Source organism: Ictidomys tridecemlineatus, chromosome 8 (assembly GCF_052094955.1).
Source record: "Ictidomys tridecemlineatus isolate mIctTri1 chromosome 8, mIctTri1.hap1, whole genome shotgun sequence".
Lineage (NCBI taxonomy): Eukaryota > Metazoa > Chordata > Mammalia > Rodentia > Sciuridae > Ictidomys > Ictidomys tridecemlineatus.
This window is the reverse complement of record NC_135484.1, coordinates 134,736,013-134,761,346: the sequence shown is the minus strand read 5'-3', so window position 1 is coordinate 134,761,346 and position 25,334 is coordinate 134,736,013. Positions and strand designations below refer to the sequence as shown.

Sequence of the window (25,334 nt, the reverse complement as noted above, 5' to 3'; positions counted from 1 at the left end):
GTTGGTCAAGACTTCTGGTTGGTTTTGGTAGAGTTCTGGTTTCTTTTAAGGTACAGGATCTTCGGACAGAGCTTAATATAAAATAAAGAGCAAGGGGATTTTAGGCCTCTTGAACACACACACAAAACACAATAGATCATTGGTTATTAGAAGAAATTACAAAGTTTATTTTACTCAGGGAAGGTAACAGTTTAATTTCTGTACAGTTGATATCTTCTTGTGGTTTTTATTTGGATTCCCCTGGTGGTGAATGATGTTGAGCATTTTCTTGGTAAATTTCTTGGTCATTTGAATTTCTTTTCTTGATTTGTGTCTATTCACATCCTTTGCTCATTTTTAATTTGTGTGTGTGTGTGTGTGTGTGTGTTTGTTGTTGTTGAGATCTTTAAGCTTCCATAAGCTTCATAAATAAAGCTTAATATTCTGGATATTAATATTCTGGATATTAATCCTATATCATCTCACCCTAGTTAAAAATTTCTATTATCAAAAAGAGCATACCAAATGCTGGTGAGGATGTGGAGAAGAAGAAAACTACATATCGTTGGTAGGAATGTAAGTTGGTTTTGTCATTACGGAGAATGGTGTGGAGGAACCTCACAAAACTAAAAATAGACCTACTATGTGGTCTAGCTATCCTACTTCTGGGTAAATATATCCAAAGGAAATGATATCAACCCACTGAAGAGCTATCTGAATGTCATGGTGCTACTCACAATAGCTGAGATGTAGAATCAACATAGATGTTCATCGGCGGGTGAACAGATAAGGAAAATGGGGTAAATATATGTACACATGATGAAATATTATTTGAAATATTATTCAGTCATAAAAAGGACGATGACCCATCATTGGCAGCAAAATGGATGGACCTATGTTAAGTGAAATAAGTCAGACACAGAATGACAGCAAATACTGTATGCCATCTTTCATATGTGGATGTTAAAAAATCAGTCTGAATGTTGACTAGTGATTACTAGAGGCTGGTGAGGGTGAATGGAGGTGAGGGGTCAGAAGGAGCATGGCTCATGGGTGCCAAAACACAGAGGTAATAAGTTCTAGTATCTCATAGCTCAGTTGGATGACTACATTTCACAATAGTATATTCTACCTTATGAATAACTAGACAAGAGGAGCATGAAGTCTCCAAACACAAAATTATAACGTAGATATGAAAACATTAATTACTGATTTGATCAGTATGAATATACATGTTTTAAAAAAAATCATACCATACCCCATAAATATTTACAGTTATGTATTAATACATTTTTTAATATTAAAGGGGGTGGAAATATGAACTACCATAATTGTATCATTACATACTGCATGCATGTATCAAATCATCACCCCATACCCCTAAATTTGTACAATTAAAATAATCATTAATTTGGAAGTTTTCTGTAGAGTAAGGTTCAGATTCACTTCTAAAACGGAACAGAAAATTTTCTGAATGACTTGGAAATGCCGAGATAATTTAATGTTGACGTTTCACAAAAACCTCCCAATTCCTTAGCATTAGAAAGCAGGTTTACGCCCACGGTCACTCATCAGCTAGACTGAGAGGAGGAAATGAAACTGTGGAGTATTTGTGGGGCTTTCACTGGAAAAATTGTAGCTAAGTGACATTTCTTATCTGGTGTCAGGGTCAAGACGTTCTCAGGACCTTCTTGTATGCCCGGAGCCTTGCCTAAAAGTGATATTAGTCATCAAAATTAAGCTGGGGAGCCAAGGGGAAGGAGCCACCGAGTGAGTTACAAGGAGAAACCTTGAAAGCACTTATTCAGACAAGGGACAGATCAATGCCAACAGCGATTAGGCATGTTGCCTGCGTGTGCTTTGACATGGTGTGAAGAGACGGCATTTCACTTGTGTGGTCTTCTCCCAGTGGCCCCAAACTCCTATCTGTCCATGAGAAAAATGCCAGGCAGTGGCCGAGCGCAGTGATACCCACCTGTAATCCCAGAGACTCAGGAGGCTGAGGCAGGAGGATCGCAAGTTCAAGGCCAGCCTCCTCGGCAACTTAGTGAGGCCCTTTCTCAAAATAACAAATTGTTTAAAAGGACTGGGGATATGGCTCAGTGGTGAAGTGCTCCTGGGTTCAAACCCTCATACCAAAAAGAAAGCCAGGCAGCGAGGAGAGAGCTGCAGGAGAGAGCCTCAGAAAATAGGATGGGGCTACAGAAGAGAGTCAGAGGACACCCCCACAGGCAACAACTGGAACCCCAGCTCAGTCAACCCTAATCTTTAAAACCCTCTTGGCCACACCAGCAGTTGTGCTTTGGGATTTATTTATTTATTTAGGTTATGGCCTTTTTTTAAAAAAAAAAAGAGAGAGTGAGAGAGAATTTTTAATATTTATTTTTTAGTTCTCGGCAGACACAACATCTTTGTTTGTACGTGGTGCTGAGGATCGAACCCAGGCCGCACGCATGCCAGGCGAGCGCGCTACCGCTTGAGCCACATCCCCAGCCCTCTGATTTCTTTTTCTCCTCTGTATTCTCTGCCCACCCTTCAGCTTCAAATCCCCTCCTGTCTCAACGTGCTGGACATCTCAGCCCTCCTCACATCCTCAACACCTCCCAATACTGTTGGGTTGGGGATGAAATTTCAGAGACACGCTTTCGGTGGGGTGGCATTCAAATCATGGCAACTTTACCACAAAGGATCGACCCCGAACTGCGTACTGTGAAACTGAGATCCACTGCAGAGGGAGTTGATATGCTCTGTGAATAACCAACTGGGAAAATCTGGGCAAGAGTCTCTGAACTTCTCCGTTCACTTAAGTTATCTGGAAAATGAAATGGGCTAAATTGGAGAATGGCAGAGGACCTCTGAGGACCTCAAATGTTCTGATTTCAAATCTACATGTCAGGATTTCTCCACTGCTCCAGATAGGACTGACAGTCTGACCCATGAAGGTGCCGGTAGGAACTGAGCTAGCCTTCGGTGTAGGCATGGCAGAATAAAAAATAGCACTGGTCTTTTCCCCTGGTTCCTGGGACACAGCTTTAAAAACTTCTGGGGTTTCCTAAGTGATGGGAAAGTATTGTTAATGAGGTGACTCATGGTGGGCCCTGACATAGTTTCAGGGGAAAAACTGGCTATTTCAGAAAGATTAAGATCAAATTTACAGAGTTAGAACTTTGAGCCTCACTCTTGGGCTCAGGGGAGGAAAAAGAAGCTGGTGATCAGGTATAGTCACATGGTCAATGATTTGATCCATTCAGGCTGATAGAAACGAGGCTAGGGAGTGTCAAAACAAGAAGGTGCTGGGTGCAGTGGTGCAGGCCTGTTATCCCAGCACTAAGGAGGCTAAAGCAGGAAGAACGCGAGTTCAAAGCTAGGCTCAGCAATTTAGCAAGGCCCTTAGCAACTGAGCCAGAGCCTTTCTCTAAATAAAATATATCAAGGGCTGGGGTTGTGACTCAATCCCTGGTACAAAAAATGAAAATAATAAAAAAAATAAAAAACACCAAGAAGTTTAGGGAGTGTCAAAGGACAACATGTTAACAAATTTAGCATAAAGATCTTAATTGGCTTTATCTATGATTCTAGAATCTGACAACACTTCATTCCACTAAATAGAGCAAGTGTTCTGATGAGCTAAGCAGAGTTGGATTTTATAGACAGAAAAGGGCTGAAGAAAGCAGGAAAAAAAACATTATAAAGTGTGGATCAGTCATTTCGAAGTTAGTTTTCTGGTAAGATGGGACGAGGAGACAGATCAATTAAAGAAAACTGGTTACTTTTTATAAAACATATGACTCCTAATAACCTTAAAACAGAGGGAAATTTAGCCTCACACCAACTAAAACTGGACGGTTGGGAAATTTGGTTGTTAATTCTCTCCTGATTTCTCAGAAAGCCAGATAATAGTTTCGATTTGGTGATGTGGAATTTTAACACAAGTGACTTGATTTTGATTTTTTAGTCTGGTCTGTTGGGACCCTGTGTAGAAGCTCAGTTAAAAACTGCGGGATCTGGTATAATTTTTCTTTAACAGGAACTTTTAGATTGGTGACTACATCAAGGTACTGGGAGAGCAGCATGCCCAGAGAGGGTAAACCTCAGGTCTCCCCGCTCAGCTCCCCAGCCTTTCCTATGCATCTCTTACACCTGGCTGTTCCTGAGCTGTACGCTCTATAATAAAGCAGAGCATTACTGAGTTCTTGAGTTATTTTAGCAAACTCTTAAGCCTGAAGGGAGGTCATGTGAACTCCAAATGGGGTAGCTTGAGTCCATGGGGCTCGCTGCTGGTGTCTGACATGGAGGCTGTCTGGTGGAAAACCCAGCCCTTCACCTGTGGGTTTGTTCTAATTCTGGGTAGTCAGTGTCAGAATTGAGTTGAGTTTAGGAAGTGGCAGGTGTCAAGATGTCCTTTGCAATGGAGGAAGTTACTTCGACACAGATGACTTGTGGGATGCAAAAATATAAAAAAAAAAATGATATTTTTCTGAGCATGATTGGAAAGTATAGAAATATGCTGAAGACGATAAGGAAATGAAAAGAGGTACACACCCTGTTCGGCTTTTCCTGTGAAGGAAATGTCAGCAGCGGGTGGGGCACGGATCTAAAGGGCGGTCTCCCTGGCGTGTTTCAGGGTGAGAAATGGTGTTGGGCTCAGATCTCAACTATCCCTTCCAAGCTCTTACTCTGAGGCCTATATTGAGGTCACTGAGTGCTTGTCCTGGTCATTAAAAAGGAGGAGTTTGGGGGCAGAGAATGTAGTTCAATGGTAAAGAACTTTAGACTTAAGAACAACAATCAGAACTTTGATCTTAACTCATTCAGACCTAGATCCAAGGTGGAAGTTTCCTCTTTACTATCTCTGAGTACATTGTCAAGTTGGTTTAAACTTGATACTTTTCTGTAAAGGACTCTCTGCTTACGGCTGAGGAAGATCCTATGTTGCACTGATTCTGTCTCCTCTGTGCGTCAGTCCCCCGAGCTATGAAGAAAGAGCCTGCTCTCCAGGAGACAACATTCTTAAGCATCAGCGATCATCTTTAAGGAGGGTTGAATCGGTGTCCCCACCCCTCCCACCCAGGTGGTGCTAGAATAAACACTTCCTCTCTGCCTCTCATCCAGAGGGCAGAGGCTTGCCGGTTCCACTGGTGAGTGTCTGTCATTAGTGGTTCAGTGTCACTCGAGGGTGGGATTAGAAGTCATGGCTCCAGGGACTTATGCTCTCATTCACGTCAAGCTTCTTGCTGCCCTACTTGAAACACACCTAGGCCATCTGAGGTCCCCTAACTGCCACTGATGATGTGTATGTGTATGTGCATATGTATATGCATATGCTAGGCAGAGCTCTAGCCACAGCTCCCCGCTTTATCTGGGTTGATGCAGCTTTGAGGCTATGAGAAGTCTGCCTCCAGGATCAACCAGTCAGAAGCAGTACTGGGAATTCAGACCAGGTCCTCTTGCCAAAGAAGCATCTGGGAAAGTCATCAGTAACAACATGGAGTCACTGGTGCCAACCCTAAAAAATAATAAATAAATAAATAAATAAATGTGTGAAGTTATGATGGAAGGGTTCCCACACATGACAACCTATATAGTAACTATATTCACAAAAGTCTGCCAGACCAAAAAGTTCACTGTAACCTTATACAAAAAGTACTTTTGCCCAGGAGCTGTTCAAACTCAGAGGGATGTTACCTTGGTTATTAATCATTGTGGCCAAGGATTATTGTTTCATAATATCTCATATAATCCCCCTCATTTTTGTCTCTCAAAACTTCCCCTTGCCTCAAACTCATAGTAACATGTACATAGTTACTAAGTCATCGTGTATTCCCATTGCAATCCTCTACGAGACCCAAATAAATATTCTTAGGGTTGGGTCAGGTAGCTCAGTGGTAGAGTGCTTGCCTAGCATGCATGGAGCCCTAGGTTCAATCCATAGTATTAGAAACAAACAAACAAAAACCTCTTTGGAGATTGTCTCTGATTGTTATTCAGGTTGGTGTTAGATTTGAATTCCTGTATTTAATCATGTAGGTCCCCCTACTGATGTGAGCATCTTATCCTGTTTGAATTAAACCAATCCAATTCCTTCTAAAATTCCTCACAGAATATCATCCTTCTCTTTCTCTCAATGTGGGGTGCACATCTGAAAGCCATCCTCTAAACTGACCGTGTCAGAGCACGGACGGGGCAGTGAGAATCAACTCCACCCTTAGGGTATGTGGGGGTATGTGTACGCTATGCTTCTGTCGATACTAAGATCTTCAGAATTATATTGGTGAAATTAATAAATGGGAAAATGAATTAAACAGACACTTCTCAAAAGAAGAAATACAAATGGTCAACAAATACATGAAAAAATATTCAACATCATCAGCAATTTGGAAAATGCAAATCAAATCTACTCTTAAGATTGTGTCTCATACCTGTCAGAATAGCAGCCATCAAGAATACAAACAATAATAAAGGCTGGAGAGAATGTGGAGAAAAAGGGACACTTTTTACACCACTGGTGGGATTGTACATTAGTACAACCACTATGAAAATTAGTATGGAATTTCCTCAAAAGACTAGACATGGAACCACCATATGACCCAGTTATATCACTTAGCATTCATCCAAAAAATTGAAGTCATCATACTAGAGGAATACATGAATATTCATGTTTACAGCAGCACAATTCACAATAACCAAACTATGGAACTAGCTTAGGTGTCCATCACTAGATGAATGGGTAAAGAAAAATGTGCTGTATTTATACACAGTGGAGTTTTATTCACCCATAAAGAAAAATGAAATTATAACATTCACAGGAAAATTGATGGAACTAGAGAACATTAGGTTAAGTGAAATAAGCCAAATCCAGAAAGTCAAGGGTCATGTTTCCTCTCATATGTGGAAGCTGGAGAGGAAAAAAGTTAAAGAAAGGATGTGCCTCAGTCCGGCTGCAGCAAAATAACCGGGGGTGTGACGAGCAACTTGTGTACATTGATACAGCAGGAGTGGGAACCGTTTATTGTAGGACAGGAGGGGTATATATACATCACACACAGCTTATCTTAATTAACATAAACTAGATACAGCAGTCAACCAATAAGGAATCTCCACACTTAATGGCTCGCTGGCGTTACTTCACAAACCACTCCCTCTGGCAAAATGCCAGGCGCCATTTTGACTTGTTTACAGACCCTAACAAAGGTGTGTGTAGGGGCATGCAGAAATCTCATGAAAATCAAAGTAAGATCATCAGAGGAAAGGGTCAGGGAGGGAAGTGGGGAGAGAGCGAGGAAGCATTGAAGAGTGATATTGAACAACATCATATTGCCATATTGTGTGCATGTCTGAATGCATCACAGCAAATCTCATCATTATGCATAAATATCCTATACCAATTTAAAAAGGATTGTGTTGGTGAATATTAAGTTTGTGGTCAGTTAAAATCTTAGATATTTCTTTTTCACATGAACCCCTACTAAAATAAACCTTCCAGTTCTGGCATTTGCAAAACTGATTTTAAACCTAAGTTTAAAATATCCACATTCTCTTTATTGTGTCTCTTCACACATCAGCTAAAGGAGTTCTTTTAAATCTTGATTCTAGCATAGGCTTGTGCCATTTGCAGATGTATTCTTTGTGCCTTTCTATTCCTCTAATGAACTTGTTTGTTCCAAGGTAAGACAGGATCACGCCTAAGACCCGCCAAATGGATCATACTTGGGTCATTTCTATCACAGGCTTTACTATGAATTAATCTTACACTTATTTATTTTGTCATAAAAGGCTTTTATAAGTGCCCCTTTCTCAGTTATGAATTCCAAAGGCAGATTTTTACACTGTGGTTAAGCCACGAATATCATTTTTATAGTGCATTATAGTTCATTGTACTGAGATCTGAACTCCTTCCTCCTTGAACTTCAGTTTCATTTTTAAATATTTTCTCTCATACATGGAAGCTAGAGAGAAATAGGAATTTTAAAAAGAGGATCTTATGAAAATAGAAAGGAGAACAGGAGAGTAGATCAGGGAGAGGAAAAAGAGAAGGCAAAGAAAAATACTGGGAAATAAAATGGAACAAATTATGTTATGCACATATGTGAATGACACAATGAACCCTATCATTATATGTGATTTATATATAATGCACCAATTTAAAAAAAATAGAGTTACTCTATTTATTCAGTTTGAGAAACTTTCTCTCCCTCTTATGCTTTGTCAAGAAACTTTTCTGAGCAACATCACATTATCTGCCCATATAACTCAGTTTGTCCTGGGATAAAATCTTCACTTAATTTGTTCAACAAAATTTATTAAACATCTTCTAGGTTCCAAGTGGTGTTCTAGATACTGGGATGTGGCAGTGATGATTGGGTCAGAGCCCTATTCTCTTGATGTCATGTCCTGTGGAAGGAGATTGAAAGTTTCTGATGGTGACCACTTTACAGAGCTAACAGGAAATAACTTGGGCTAAGGGAAGCCCAGGGGCCAGGGAAGGACTCAAAGAAGAGGCACAAAATTAGAAGAAGGAGTTAGTTTCCAGGAAGAAAAAAGAGCAGGAACAGAGACTCCAAGGAAAGTAAGCATTCTGATTTGAGTTACTGTAAGGAAGCCTATGAGGTGAGAGGGGAAGGAGAAATGAGGTCAGAGCAAAGCCCTGGCGATTTACCTGCATATTTGTAAGAGAAAATTAAATTATAGAATCTCAGCTACCCTAGTAGGAAATGGAGCTGAGCTGGATCAAAGATGACAAAAATCTTCTGAAAGTCCCCGCATTCAGACATCTCACCAGAAGTGGGTGGTTTCTATTGTACAGTGAAATTTATATGGTTGCAATTATATGGTGAAATTCTGCCCCCTAAAGGACAAAACTATGTTGCACACCTGAAATATGAATGCTGGATTTGTTGCACTGTTTGGCAGAAAGTAAAAGTTGTAAAATCAACCCTGAGACAGTATTTTACCTATTTCTGTTACTAGCTAACTCAAAATGGCTTTGAAGAGTAAAGAGAAACACTTCAAAATGTTTGTAAGATTTCTGGGGGTAGGAAAAATAATTCAGAAAGACCATAGTTTCCCCCCTTTATCTGGATTGTTACCTATGGTCAGTTGTGGTCTGAAAACAGGAAATCCCAGAACTAAACCAGTCATAAGTGGTAAATTGTGTGCCATGCTGAGTGTTGTGTGGACACACCATTCCACTCTGCCCAGCCCAGGACATGAATCATCCCCTGGTTCAGTGTACCCATGATGTATACACTACTCACTTCTTAGTTACTTTACAGCCATCTCAGTCATCAGATCCACTATCATGGTATCACAGTGCTTATATATGGTTTGGCGTTGTCTGCAGTTTCAGGCATACTCCCCTGGAGGGTCTTGGATTTTTTTTTTTTTTTGCATGGATAAGGGAGACCACTGCAATTCCAGGCAGAGGATAATAAAGAAAACCCCTTAGAGAAGGATACTTATTCAAATTACTATAAACCAAGATGGGCCAGGGAGACTCTGAGGTGTGGTGGGGTAGGGGGAGTAGCTTGGCAGTGCTCACACATTTCTCCCAGATAAAAGAGATATAGAGAAAATTGTCTTCTTAAGAAGAGCCTTAGAAGATTCAGTATTTGGTGAGGGTGTTTTCTCATGGCAACATAAGAAAAGTCAGAAGTAATGAATGCTGTATCCTTATGTGGCAAAAGAGATGCTCCATGATTTAAATATGTCCCTTCGAAATTCATGTGCTGAAATTTATCACCAGTGTGATGGCAGAGGTGGGACAGTTAAAGAGGTCATTTAGCATGGATGGGATTATGGCTCTTATAAAGGGTCCTGAAGGAGTGTGATGGGTCTCTTTGTCTCTTCTGCCACATGAGGAACCCATGTTCCTCCCTCCAGAGGATGCAGCAACAAGGTGCCATCTTGGAAACAGAGAACAACCCTGCTTTCCACCAGGTACCAATCCTGCTGGCACCTTAATTTTGGGACTTTCAGCCTCCAGGGCTTTGAGAACTAAATATTCTAAATTTACAAATTACCCATTTGCCTTGTATTTGCTTATAGCAGCACAAATAATCTAAGAAACTTGGAATCAAACGTGGATCCTTGCTATATAACACACATCTGAAAATGTGGAAGCAGCTTTGGAGCTGAGTAATGGGCAGAGGCCAAAAGAGTTTGGCGGTACATGCTAGAAGAAATCAGGCTACCGTGAAAGGAGCGTTAAGGATGATTCTGGGAAGTGCTCAGGAGAGAAAACTGAAGCGAGATCCTAAGTCTTTTGAGTGGTTACTTAAGTGGTCATGATCAGAGCATTGGTAGAAATATGGACCACAAAGGCAATTCCAGTCCTATCTTAGATGGAAATGAAGAAAAAAGTATTGCAAACTGGAGGAAAGGCCATCCTTGCTATAAAGTGACAAAGAACTTGGCAGAATTATGTCCACACCCTAGTGCTTTTGTGGATAGCAGAACTTAAAAGCAATGAACTGGGATATTCTCTAGAAGAAATGGCTAGCAAAATGTTGAAAGCCCTTGATTTCTTGTAGTAAAATGTAAGATGAGGGCCAAAAAAAAATTAAAGATAGAATTTATAATCAAAAGCAAAGCAAAACTTAAAAATTTGGAAAATTCTCAGCTTGGCCATGTAAAGAATAAAAAGACGTGGTTGGGAGAGAACACTAAGGGTTTGGCCAAAACTAACATTTGATACAGATTAGTGTAACTGGAAGAAAACCAGATGCCACTCATCAAGATTGTACTAGACTCACCCACCCCAAAGGGGGTTGTGGGTGCATCTCAGGTTGTGGGTGCGGCCACTCCCGTCACAGGCCCAGACTGCCAGGGCATGGAGGGCATAATGGTTTCTAGGGAGGTACTCAGGGCAGCCTCGTCTCTGCTCCCTGAATTCCTGTGCAGCACTGGTTGGCTCAGGCAGCCCTTCCTGTAACCTTGGGGGCATCCATGTGGTTCAACCTCTGCAGGAAAGCAGAGGGCATGAGCTATGGAGGCCTGGCTAATTCCACCTGCTTTTCAAGGGACACTTGGAGAGACTTGAGTCCTACACGACAAACTGCCATAGAGGTAGGGCTACCATAGAGTCTTCAATGAAGCCTACTGGAACCATGGAATTGGGACCACTGCAAAGAATCCCCACTGGGGTAATGTTTAGTGAAGCTGAGAGACAGGACCACCCCCAAGACCCCAGAACTGCAGAGCAACCAGCATAAAATGGCATCCTGGGAAAGCCACAGACACCAGATTCTACCCCATATGGGCTGCTGTATGGACTGCACCAAGCCAAGCTATGGGGGTGGAAACCCCTGGAGCCTCGGGCACCCAATCACTATGCTAATATGTCCAGGCAGTGGAATGTGGGCTCATAGGAGATAGTTCTCAAGCCTCAAGGTTTAATTTGTGCCTGTGTGTGTGATGTTGGGCTTTAGATTTGATGTGTAACCTGCTGCTCCTTTCTTCTTGCCTGTTGCTCCCATTTTGAATGGGAATGTCTATCTTAAGTCTGCATTTTGAAAGCACATAGTTTGTTTGGTTTCAAAGTTCACAGTGGTAGGGGAATTTGCCTCTGTATGAATCATACTTTTGAGTCTCATCCATATACGATTTAGATGATACTAGAACAAATTCGGGCTTTGAGGGCTGTTGGGGTAGAAAAAATGATTTTATATGTGAGAAGGACATTGTATTGGTCTGTTTTGTAGTACTATAACAAAATACCTGGAGCTGGGTAACTTTATGAAGAAATTAGGTTTATTTAGCTCACAGTTCTTGAGGTTCAAAGTTCTGCATCTAATGATGGCCTCATGCTGGCAGAGTCCCTACACAGATAAGTGTCACATAGCGAGAGACAGGGACTGATGTGTCTCTTCTAGTTGCTCTCCCTTGTCCCATAAATCACCAGTATTCAATCCTGGTGGCTCCCAGATGACTTATTCTAATCCTAATCACATCCCAAAGGCTCCACCTCTAAACACCATAATTGAACGAAGTTTCTACCATCTTAATACCTCACAATGGGGATTATATTTGAACACCTGGATTTTTGGAGGACATACTCAGTCCATATTAAATCAGACATGAATGGGGGTGGGTGTCAGGGTGGGATGTTATTGTTTGAATGTGTTCCCTCCAAAACCCATGTTAAAACTTAGTCCCCAATGTAACAGTACTAAGAGTTGGGCTTTTTAGGGAGTGATTGTGTCCTGAGCTCCTCCCTTGTAAATGGGATTAAAACCCTTATGAAAGAGGCATCAACTGATGAAGAGGTAAAGAAAATGTAGAATATAATCCAAAAATGGAGTTTTATTCAGTCAATAAGAAAAATGAAATTATATCACTTGCAGGATAATGGACAAATAAATCAAACTCAAAAGGTCAAGGGTCATATGTTTCACACATATACGGACACTAGAGAGGAAAAGGAAAAGACAGATAGATGGGGGAGGATCTAATGAAAATCAAAGGGAGATAAGTAGAGGAAAGAGGTCAAAGGTTAGGAGGTGAAGAGGGAGGGAGAACGTGCTGGGGAGTGATATTGACCAAATTACATTGTCCTATTGTGTATTATGTACATGTATGAATACGTAACAACAAATCCCATAGGTATATACAACTATAATGCACCAGTAAAAAAAATTGTGGGTGAAAAAGGAGGCATCAAATAGCACTGGCCCCTTTTGGCCTACCACTGAGGACACAGAAACAAGGTGCCATCTTGGAAGCAAAGAGCAGCCCTCACCAGACACTAAACCTGCTCATGCTTTGATCTTGCAGTCTCCAAAACTATGAGAAATAAATTCCTGTTGTTTATAAACTTCCTAGTCTGCGGCATTTTGTTATAGTAGCACAAATGGCTTGATGAAGCTCAACTATTAAAGGGAAATAGTACATTCAAGATCAGGCCCAGCAAAAAAACCCAAAGGACCAGCAAGCTCCAGGAAAAAATGGCTAGCTGATCAGAAAGAACCAGATGACCCACAGGAGGTACTATGGCTCCTCATGCATCTCCCTGGGGTCCAGGATTTAAAGGTGTGCCTACTGATGGTGTGGCATGGTTTAGTGTCACTCTGTGAAACTATGAGCAGATGAGACCATTTGGCTGTGGATGCTGTCTGGCCACTAGATGGCCATCTTTCGACTGGGACTAGACATAAATATTCTATTCAAAGGGCCGAACTGCATGCAGTGCTGACGGCCACACAGGCCACCACCATATCTAACTCCATTCTCACTACCTCAGGAGCCATTGCCAGCAGCTGAGCCATTTGATGGGAAAAGGCCCACTGAGTGACTCGATTATCAAAGGATCAGCCCATTGTGGCAACAAGGACAATGGCAACAGTTTGCTGCCTGAAAGTGACATGTATGTCACTCGTGTGGATGCTGGGACTACTATGGACACCCTTGAGAAGAGCTGATTGTCACGTGTTTGGATATCTCAAGAGACCTCACTGGAACCAAGAACCATCCTTGGCTGCCCCAGCGACCCAGCAACCTGCATAGAATACATGGGTTCTCTATGCACCTGTCACCTGCAGGTGATGGAAGGATGGGAGAGCTGACTCAGACAGCCCTTGAAGATAGGACATGAAGACGGCTTGCTAGAGGGTGGTACTGTCTGACTGGGACAGTGTGGACACTGAACCCAGCACTCCACGACAAGGAAAACCCAGCCCTGAAGAACCTGTGGAGGTGGGCGGGGCAGCCTCCGGATGAGGCTGTGACTATGAGACCGCAGTGTTCCCAGCCACCCTCTCTTTTCTTCTTTAGAGAGCACATCCTGAGCCAGGAAGCAGAGAAAGAGGAAAGGACCCAGGACAAGAAGACAAGATATATCTCCAAGAGCACGCTCCAGAGCACTTATACCCCTAATTAGGTTGCACCTCCTACAGTTTGTACCACTTCCCACTAATGTCATCAAATTACTCATCTGTCAAGGGTTTATCCCCTGATGAGGTCAGAGCCCTCATGATCCAACCACTTCCTGCAAGCCCCTCCCCTGGACATTGCTGCTCTGGGCACAAAGGCTTCAACCCAGGGGCCTTTGGGGACATTCCAGATCCAAACGATAATAGTACATGTACTAATTGATGTATGAAGATCGATTTTAACTCCAACACACAATGCCTGTATTGATTTAGGAAATGGTTTCCATTTTATTTGATATAGACGGCACAAATACAATGTAAAAAGAAAAAAAAATAAAAATTTGAAGCAATGTTTTCCTTAGTTAAAAAAAAAAAATAAATGAATCCTTTCATTCCTGACTTTCTGACATTGAGGGGATTCTCTCCAATTCTATGGGAAATGATGGCAAGGCTATCAGCCATGCCAGCATAATTATGACCGGTTACAACAAGCACCATTTTTACTCTAAAAAAAAATTGTAAAACAATGTACAGCACACAATCTTGATTATTGGATTCTTGCTGTTTTTTTTTTTTTAATTTTCAAACCACAGTACTTTTAAAATCACCTTTTTCAGGAATCCTCTTTGTCCCTTCATTAGAAATAACTCTCAGAGGTGAAAAAGTCCACCAGCCCATTCACATGGTATGATCCATGCTAACAAAGCAAATAGGATCTTTCTTCATGATGCGATTTGTAAGAAAACAGAGAGGTTTCCTGAGCGCAGAATCATTTCATACCCAAAAGCACTGTCGATTTTGGTGAAGTTACATATCCAGACATTTAAAGAGGGAAACAGACTCCCCCACAAAAAGTTAAAGACAACCCAACCTCAGTCATTGTAATTTGAAGGGGAAAGGGTATTCAAAAATAGTCATCCTTGCCAGGGGTGATTCAGAGGCTGAACCTACTTTGGGCACCTGAAAAAACAGTGACGTGGAAGAAGACATTGTTTGGAACTAATCTTTTAATCTTATCATGGAGGCCTCTCTTTTTCCCAAACCATTCCCTTTCTCCTCTTCTTTCACCCTCCAAACAATCTTCTGGCATTTGGAGTCCACAGATGGGATTCAAAAGGGAATCGCTGGCCCTGTAAGAACTGACACATTCTATCATCCCAGTCATTCACACTTTAGTAAAAAATTTTTATAATAATTTATGGGGCTGCCAGAGGTTTGGGACAGGCCTCGATCTGAGAAAAGTGCTGAGTCCCTGCAGAGGCCGTGCGTCCTCCCAGGCAGATTTCTGCTTTTATCAAATCCTGGAAGCCTGGACTCCAGGCAGACACCAGCGGAAAGGGCCGCTGCTCCGCCCGCCCGCCCGCGTCGCCTGCCCGGGGCCACACTGACACTCCCCTTCCGCATTCTATAAGGGCCGCAGCGGGCTTGGCACTCCCCTCCCACACTCACCCAGCCCGGAGCCGGGGCGCCGCGCAGCTGGTAAGGCCGGGCGGGTGGCGCTGCAGGTAGGTAGGTGGGTGGGTGGGCGGTGCCGCCAGCTTCCCACTCAGCCCCACCCAGGCCCACCTGTGCCCTCGCTGCCCATCGGCTCCTACACTTCCCAGCGTCGCCCACCACGGCGTCCGCTGCCCGCTGGGCTTCCCACCGTGGGGACCACACTGGGTCCCCAGCGCCACGCGGCGATCGCCCTGGGATGCCCTGCCCGAGTGGCCTGGAAAGAAGGGAGGGAGGACACACCCGTTTTCCCAGCCAAAATGCGCCACGGAAAGCTGAGATGGCGCTTTCCGTGTGATGGTTTCCAGGCGATTCCAGGACCAGGCAGGGAAAGGCAGGGAGAGGAGGGGGCCTTGGCATCCCAGTGAGAATTCAACTTGGCACTCAGGCTGAGCCGCCAGCAGGGTTCTCTTTGGTCTGTACTTGGGGGAAACTAAAGCTCTGAGAGTTAAGATCCAGGTGGATAGAGGGGCAGCCAAGCTGGAATCGCCCATCTGGACCTCCCCATGGCGGATAGCATCTCGTCTGTGAAAAGAATGGAGGACACTTGTGCCCACTGCCCTGCCCTGCCCACCTGACCCTGGACTGTGCTGGGCTTTCAAATCCTCATATCCCACACCAGCTCTGAGACTTTGGGCCCTTGACCTCTTAAACATTTGCTACTGAATCTCCAAAATGAGAATGATTATTTTAGTAATGACATCTTTGCCAGAATTTTTTTTTTTTAATGCAGGGTCGGTTGCTATGATTTTTTTTTTCTATTAGAAATATTCTTCCGGAAAATGTAGGCAATGATTTATTGCCCAAATGAACAAGGTATTTGAAACAAAGGGACAGAAATACGTGTTCTCAAATGTATGTGTTCTTAGTAGGTGGGATGGACCCAGGGCTGGGGGTCAGGCCAAGACCACTGAGTGGACCTGGGCCCCTTGTCAGGCTCACCAGTCTGCAAGGTGAGAGCAGGTTAGGACACCCGAGGTCCTGATCCTGGGCTTCTCCTGAAGTCAGACACCACCTTCATGTGCATGGGAGAGGGTTTGAGCCTCCTGGGGAAAGGAAAGATCAAAAAAAGGGGCTGGGGGCAGGGGTGGGCAAAGTCCAGGTTCCAGAGGGGTGGTGGACACAATTTGAGGAAGATGCTAGGGAAGGAGGGTGGCCTTATTTGCTGGTGTGTGGGCTGGGAACAATGTGGGACCTTTGTTCTGTCTTAAAGCCTTCACCATGGAGAAGCTGAGCACAGCAAACACTCTTTTTGCCTTGGACCTATTCCTCGCCCTGAGTGAAAATAATCCTACGGGAAACATCTTCATCTCTCCCTTCAGCATTTCATCTGCGATGGGCATGGTGTATCTGGGAACCAGAGGCAATACTGCAGCACAGCTTTCCAAGGTCAGCAGAAACAAAAATGGCTTGCTCTCCCTGCCCTCTCCCATCTAAAGTCTGTGCTGAATAGTTGCATCTTTGAGCTCTTGCAGTGTGTTTTTAAAACTGTATGTTGAACTGTGTTCAACAGCTGTCCATGTTGAAATTTAAACTCTGAGAAAAGCCCTCAAAACAGTCCATCTGCCTGCAAGCTTTTATTCATTATCTTTACTGAGCACCCATTATGTGCCAGACACTATGTTTTTGTTTTGCTAAGGCTACAGCAATGAACAAAGCCAACACAGTCCCTGCTGGGTGGTACTTTTATAACAGGGAGTACATCTTTGACACATTTTCTGTAAGTCCTTTTACCTCACCAGAGCTAGCAGTTTCCAGTTTTTGCTTTGCTAGTACTTGTTATATAGCATCATCTTTGAGCATGAGATTAATGAAACATGGGGAATGCACTACAGTGAAGGAGTTGCCTTTTTGTAGGGACAGGGAAAAAAACAACTGTGGATCCTGTATTCCCTGTGCCTTTCTCTGTGGGCTGGTGGCATAGTAGAAGGGCCCTGAAGCAGATGGGGAACTGGGAAGCCCAGGAGCTTGGGAGCAGGACCAAACCTCTGGTGATATGGCAGATCACTTTTTTCAGCAAGAAAAGAGGCAGGGATACCTCTCTTCCTTGCTTTTCTTATTGGACACGGAGGGGACATTCGTGTTTGATGTCCTCTCAAGACCTAGAGAGGAGTGCAAACATGGAGGGTTTTCTAAGACACCTGCCACACATCACACTGTACCTGTTTTCACAAAGGTGTAGCTGTGGGTTGAAGTTCAGTGCTTCAACTGCAGTGCTTTGATATGCATCCATGCAGATCTGAAAGCTCCACCCTTTTCAAAGCCTCTAATGCCATTAGTTGCTTTTTTTTTTTTTTTTTTTTGCAAGGTTCTAAGGGCTCCTATTTTGAGAACTTCCAGGGACTTCAGCAGAGAATAGTCTTAAGGTTTTCTCTCCCCAGTTTTATTAAAACAGGTGGATCTTAGTAACAGCACAAACACTGCAGATCTCGGAGAGTAATGTGGACTTTGGATGCTGAGTGGTTTTGTTCTTTGTGTCTTCAAATCGAGGAACCAGCCCAGGACTCATAAAACTATAAAGGCTTCTTAATTTCTAACTGACACATGAGAAATTAAACTTCTGCCATGATGTTAACTTTTAAAAAGTACTTTTTAAATAAGTGAATTGTGGATGCGAATAGGTTCATCAAAAGAAAACGCCTCAATTTGTAATATTTTTGTAGTATGATATAAAGGATGATTCTTATTTTCACTGTTTATTCCTGAGAACTTTCAGTAAAATACAATATAGAAACAGTAGAAACATGCCTTTTAGGACTTTCTTGGGGGGGGGTGAGCAGACATGTAAATATTTAATGTATCAACCACTCACATTTGTGGCACCATAATTTTAACCCAAAAAAAGGTGTAAAAGCAGTTTTTAAATGCAATTGTTATGCCTCACCAAATCATAAGTTTTGGATTCCCTATTTTTTTGTTCTCCTATGACAAATTAATAAAGTATCCGGTTGGGTATCATCAATAATTGGGGATAATAAAGACAGTAATTCGATTTGATGGAAGCAAACACCAAAGAATCACTTTATAATTTCAAAACAAATGGTGGCAAAAAGAATGTTTTCTCTATTTTAGACTTTTCATTTCGATATGGTTGAGGACATTCATTCAAGATTTCAGAGCCTGAACGCGGAAATGAACAAACATGGAGCCTTCTATATTCTGAAACTTGCAAATAGGTTATATGGAGAGAAAACCTATAACTTCCTCCCTGTAAGTATTTTGTACTTTATATTCTAAAACTCCACCAGAAGGTGCAGATTTTTTTTTCCAGCACAATCAAGTTGGTTTTAATATTTACTCACATTTATAAAAACAATACAGAATGAAAACACCACAAACAGCACTCCTATTAACTAACGTGGTGGTTTTTGTATTCTAGCCTTTGCAATGAAGAGATCACTCTGGATGTTTGATGAAAGCAGGAGCAAATCCCATGATTCACTTCTTAGAACAATCAGTATTCGCTTATTTATGACATTAGTCTAGCGTTTGAAAAGAATCGTTATGCTTTATGTAACACCAAAAGTGTGAGGGTCAGTGGCTCATGCCTGTAATCTCAGCTCTCTGGGAGGCTGAGGCAGCAGGATTGTTAAGTGTGAGGCCACCCTGGGCAACTTAGTGAGACACTGACTCAAAATTAAAATTTCACAAAATGATTGAGGGTGTAACACAGTGGGAGAGCATTTGTCTAGCACTTGTGAGACCCTGGGTGGAATCCCTAGTACTGAAAAAACGTTACAAGAGACAAACTTACTACTACCAAACTGCTCTACCCTTACAAACGGTTAAGAAGGGGTTGTGTTTTTGACTACAAAAAAAAAAAAAATCATAAAGGTTAGAACTTTCATGTTGCAATGAATTATAGTCTTTTAGGACAATTTCTGTTGCTTTTCAAGATTTTAGAAAACCACTTTCGGTATGTAGTAGAAGTTATTCATGATTTTTTTTTTTTTTCAAATAGGAGTTTTTGGCTTCAACTCAGGAAAAGTATGGTGCTGATCTGGCCAGTGTGGATTTTCAAAATGCCTATGAGGAATCCAGAAAGGCCATAAACCAGTGGGTCAAAGGTCAGACAGAAGGTGAGAGATCTGCAGCATGGAATCTGTGTTAGCTTTATTTGTTACAATAACAAATACCAGAGAGAGAAACAACCTATAGAAAGAAAGCTCATATTTTGGCTCATATTTTTGGAGATTTCAATCCCTGGCTGATTGGCCCTGTAGCTTTGGGGCCTGTGGCAGCAGCACAGTACATCATGGTAGGGAGTATGGCACAGGAGATCACATGGGCAGATATTAAAAGAAAGAAGAAGAGGAACTTTGGTTGCCCCTCAGTCGCAGAGCACTTGCCTAGATTATGCAAGGCCCCAGTTTGACAAAAAATAAAAAATAAAAAGTAAAAATAAAAGAAGGATGGATTGGCATCCTGGCATTCCACAGGCATTCCACAATCCTTAGAGTTTTTTTTTTTTATAGATATATATTTTATTTATTTATTTTTTTTTTTATGTGGTGCTGAGGAGCCAACCCAGTGCCTCATATGTGCTAGGCAAGCACTCTACCACTGAGCTTTGAGGGGACACTCCCAAGGACTTAAAGACCTTCCACTAGGCCCCACCTCTTAAGTGTTCCACCACCTCCCAACAGCAGCACAGGCTTGGGACCACGCCTTCCACACATAGGCCTTTGGGGGATACTTATCCAAACTGTGGCAGAATCATTCTGTATAGGTTCTTTCCCTCCATCCACCTTCCTCATCTGCATCTTATTTCCTCTTCTTCTCACTACCTCCTAAATCCTGAACTATATACCCCATGTGTGAACTTTTCAGTGCCCCTTAGCTGGGCAGCTCTCAGATGTCAGAAATCCATCAAAGGAGAAACGTAGACATAATTTAACAGATGCAGAACTAATGAAGAAATAGCTTCTTCCCATAAGGTTGCCCAGATTACATTTTAAAATTAAAACCAACATTAATGCAGAATAAAAGGAATAAAATGCCTGCCCAAAGTTATTTAATGTAAGAATACATGGAATCAGTATTCACAAACCACTGCCGTAAATCAGGTATGATGAGTGGGGATTGTGTTGGTGGGTCAGGGCTCAATTTATATATCTTACTATGCCTCTCTTCTAACATACTGTGTGCCCAGGAACCCTGAGAACAGCTGTCTTATATTACAGTTGTTCTGGGCAGTGCCTGGCTTCTCCGGGTGGAGCCTTTGTTTGAGTGGACTGATTCATCCACTGTTTGGTTATTTGTTAAAATCTTTTTTTGGCCAGAGTAGGCTTTTACTTGGCAGATTTGAAGAAGGAACGAGTAACCAAAAACACTTCTGTGAAGGATTATTTTTTTTTTTTTACTGTAAAAATATAGCCATTCATAAAACAACACTGATTGCTTACACACAATCCAGGAAAGGAGTTTTCTTGTTTTTAGGTTTTGAGCATATTTGACTTGCTTTTACGACTTCGAAAAACAAATTATTTTTTGAGATCCCGGAGATAGAACCCAGAGCTCATGCATGTTGATCATGTGTTAAACCACTGAGCTACACCCCCCAGCCCCCACATTTGAATTGTTTAAAAGTGTTGGCTCCTTTGAAATGTTTTGTATGCCATCCTGGTCTGCCTTACAAATTGGTTTATTAAAAGTAGGAACACTACAGTCAGGCTTTCTTAACCAACACTATGTTAAAAGGAAATTAAGTACAAAGCACACGTTTGAATTGCATTTAAATTGTCAGTTCAAATTTGCAATTCCAATGTAGAGCTTTCAAAAAGTTCACTTTATTTTTTCAGGGAAAATTCCAGAAGTGTTGGCTCCAGGTGTGGTTGATAATATGACTAAACTCGTGCTGGTGAATGCCATCTACTTCAAGGGAAACTGGCAGGAGAAATTCATGAAAAAGTCCACAACCGATGCACCATTCAGACTGAATAAGGTCAGGTGATGAAATGGTCCCCAAATTATTATTTTTTTGAGACACTTTTGAGTTCATGGCCTTCCTAAGCACACATTCTCCCCCAGCCCACAGCTACACACCCAGACCCCAAGTTACTCTACTCTAAAATAACATAGAGAACAATTTAAGTAATTTTTTTCTTAACTATTTAGAAAGACACAAAAACAGTGAAGATGATGTATCAGAAGAAAAAATTTCCATATGGCTACATCCAGGACCTTAAGTGTCGGGTGCTGGAACTGCCTTACCAAGGCAGGGAGCTCAGCATGATTATTCTGCTGCCAGATGATATTGAGGATGATTCCACAGGTCTGAAGAAGGTAACTGGCTCCTCATAATTTGTGCTTCCTTTTGCTACATTGATTCTTCCTGTGTCGATGTTGCATGGTGGGTACTTGTTATGTGTTTACTGGCTTTACCTGAACATTCCTGTCCACTGCTTTGCCATTTCTTTGTAAATATAACCCATCAGCAATTACTGTTATAAAGCCCTGAATTTATCATCATCATCATCATTGTTATTGTTATTGTTATTAATTTGCAGTGCTAGGGATCAAACTCAGGGCCCTGTGCATGCTAAGCAAGCATTCTACTGTGTGAGCTACCTTCCTAGCCCAGAAACCCTAAGTTTAAATTTCAAGATGCCCAACTTTCAGCAAATAGTTGTGATGGGGAACATCTAGAAATTTATACTAAATATCACTTTGGTTAGTGGCAACTTATGGGAAGTCTCTTGACTTAACCTTAAAGGAAATTATAGTAAGATGAGGAAAAAGATTTTAAAACCCAAACATTTTACTTTATAGCTTTAGCCTATTAGTATACTATCCACTTTCATCACAGTTCACATAACTCATCAATTAAAATTCTTCATGAAAGAGAAGATTCATGTGCCATGTTGATTTCAACTAATATGAACTTGGCATAATGTTTTCATTGTGTATAATTTAAAGGACAAGGCATCTCTTTCCAGAGTTAGAAATATGCAAAATTGTGAGAAATACAGTTTTTCTTCAGTGTCCTTAGCCTACTGTGTAGTTTGCCTCTACCCAACTAAAACTTGTTATCAGGAAGGGTTAATCATTTGCAAAATCAATGTGTTCTTTCTTTTGGTTGTGTTTCCAAATCAGTCTTTTCTGATTTCAAAGTGTAAGTCTCCAATTTCATGAAAGGAATTATCACATCACTAATACAAGGGGAATGATGATTCTATTCTAGTCTAATAGTAGTAGTAGTAGTAGTAGTAGTAGTAGTAGTAGTAGTAGTAGTAGTAATAGTAGTAGTAATGTTAATACTTAACATTATATAGCACTATCATGTGCCAAGCACTTTGAAGATATCACCTCAGTATTCAAAACAATGCTATAAGATGGGTGCAATTATTACCCCCATTTTCAATTAGGAACTAGGTCTAACACATCATCTAACTTTTTAATTTTTACCTAGAAGCTAAAGTTATTAGAAACTACCTCAACACCTGATTTACAGATTGCTACAGGTCCAGTAGCTTTCAGAGTAAATAGTAGGGACCTTTAGAAATTTTCCTTGTATCACTTAACTAATTAGGGTAATAAAAACTGTCATGGCCTATCACAGTGATCCAGTGTGGTAGGGATTTAGTATGCCCTGAGGAGGGAGGGATGGGAGGATGGAGAAATGAATGGGATGGATGGATGGATAGATGGATGGATGGATAGATAAAGGAAGGGAGGGAGGGAGGGAGGGATAGGAGGATGGAGGAGAGTGGATGAGTGGGTTTGTAGAGGGGGTATGTGATGGATAGATGATAGCCCCAATATCCAAAGTCCTTTACTTGGACCCTTGATGACTTAGAGCATAGCTCTTTTCTGTTTCACCAATGCCAGACAAAAATTAAATTCTCTAAATGGAATCTTTTTTTGGCACCAAATGTGAAGGAAACCTATTAGCAATCATTATTATGAACCCATTCATTTAAATAATAATTTATTACTTTACTTCCATGAAATCAACTTTACCTCTTCTTTCTTTTCTCCTTACTCTAATTCCAGATTGAGAAACAATTGACTTTGGAGAAACTGCAGGAGTGGACCAAACCTGAGAATCTGGATATCATTGAGGTCAATGTCAAATTGCCCAGGTTCAAACTGGAAGAGAGCTACATTCTCAATTCGGACCTCACCCGCCTGGGTGTGCAAGATCTCTTTAATAGTAGCAAAGCTGATCTCTCTGGCATGTCAGGAGCCAGAGATCTTTTTATATCAAAAATTGTCCACAAGTCCTTTGTGGAAGTGAATGAGGAGGGTACGGAGGCTGCGGCGGCCACAGCAGGAGTCGCCACCTTCTGCATGTTGATGCCGGAGGAAGATTTCACAGCCGACCACCCATTCCTTTTCTTTATTCGGCACAACCCCACACTTAGCATTATGTTCCTTGGCAGATTTTCTTCCCCTTAGAAGAAAGACACTTTGGAAATATAAGTTTAACTTTAGAGCTTTATTCCCTGAGATTTTGATGGTGACAAATTTCATTTAACCTTACCAATAAAGCTATTCAGAAACAAATCTTTAGTTTGTTAACTTCAGCCCTGTTGACTTTTTTATATCCATGACATATTGGCCTGGGTATCTGTTTTTTTGTTTTGTTTTGTTTTGTTTTACATTGAGAAAAATCCATTAATTACTTTAAAATGCAGCAAGTTTAAGAAAAAAAAAAGAAAATACATCAGATGGGTAGATAGATTCTTGACAAAGTAGTAATCTATGTAATTGTCATACTCTCCATGGGAAAACATGACTTTTTCAAAGTCAGTCATTTCTCTATCTGCCATTAGAATAAGGCAAAAAAATGAGATCATTTTTATTATAAGTGAAATAATACAGCATTTTTTACAAACGTGGACCCACAATAACAGATTAGATATTTTTTTATGTGTCGTGACATGAAAACATGTCATTTATTTTTAGAAATTTAGAATCTATGCCAGACAGCTCCCCTGACTGCAGAAAGGAGGAATAGAAACATAGAAACATGGACACCTCAATTAAGGACACAGATTATGAAGACTAACTGGCCTTCCCTCATGTTTCTGTCCTTCTATTCCATAGGATGAGTGTTCTGTTACAGCCATCTAGTGTTTAAGCTCTTCAATGAAAGGGCCACTTGGTCATAACATGCACTCCCTATGGATGATTTTAGTTCATGTGGGTTCACATCTAGTCAAGAAGTGGGTGTCTCGGGGCTGGGGATGTGGCTCAAGTGGTAGCGCGTTCGCCTGGCATGCGTGCGGCCCGGGTTCGATCCTCAGCACCACATACCAACAAAGATGTTGTGTCTGCCGAGAACTAGAAAATAAAAAAAAAAAAAAAAAAGAAGTGGGTGTCTTATGTTCAAAGATGATGAGAGACTACAAAAAGAAAACCTAGGGAGAGAAACTACAAGCAAACTAGATGTGCAAAGTTCTCTTTGTTAATCAGCCTCTAGGGTGTTTGACAAGGTCCCTTGACTTCTGTCACATCCGTTGTTATGGTGATAGACAGCTGTGCGCAGTGGGGTGGAGGGAGATGGGATGTGAACTCTGGGGTTAACTCGACCCGTTATCAAGTGTGCTGCTTTGAATGAGGCCTGAACTGCTACATTTTCTTGCTGAACAAGGCTTGTGGACATGGTGAGTTAATAGTTTCCTCAGGTCCTGCAAGCCCACCAGATCCCATTCCTCTTCTTGTTTCTCCTGAGATCAGACAAGTAAGGCTACACAGGGAGTTCTTGGCCTGACAACATTGATGCTGGGGGCGGTGGGGGGGGGGCTTCACAGATTTTTTAAAAATGTTAGCAAATCACTTGCCAGTAAGTTTTCTTTCCTTTCCTCTTCTCTTTTTTCTTCCCCCTAAAATACTTATTAGTACTACCATATTCCATGTTTTCTTAGCGCTAGGGGGAAAATAGCAATGGTTACTATCTTTTATGACTCTTCTCTCTTTGCATCCTTGCTATAATTTAGAACTGGAATGTCCCAAAGGTTCATGTCTGGGCTTGGTGCCCAGGATAGTGTT

General features: G+C 41.6%; 1 protein-coding gene across 2 annotated transcripts; it reads left to right on the top strand.

The window, feature by feature from the left end:
- The first annotated feature begins 15,151 nt into the window (after positions 1-15,151).
- Serpinb1 (serpin family B member 1) lies at positions 15,152-23,846 on the top strand. Of its 2 annotated transcripts, none has more exons than XM_013362800.4 (7): positions 15,152-15,349; positions 16,552-16,727; positions 18,411-18,548; positions 19,300-19,417; positions 21,140-21,282; positions 21,456-21,623; positions 23,334-23,846. In XM_013362800.4, the coding sequence occupies exons 2-7, from the start codon at positions 16,560-16,562 to the stop codon at positions 23,736-23,738; spliced, it is 1,140 nt and encodes a 379-aa protein (XP_013218254.1). In that variant the 5' UTR covers positions 15,152-15,349; positions 16,552-16,559; the 3' UTR covers positions 23,739-23,846. The 2 variants fall into 2 exon arrangements, with proteins under 2 accessions (XP_013218254.1, XP_005335221.1); XM_005335164.5 differs by having other exon boundaries at positions 15,153-15,323.
- Positions 23,847-25,334: the final 1,488 nt, after the last annotated feature.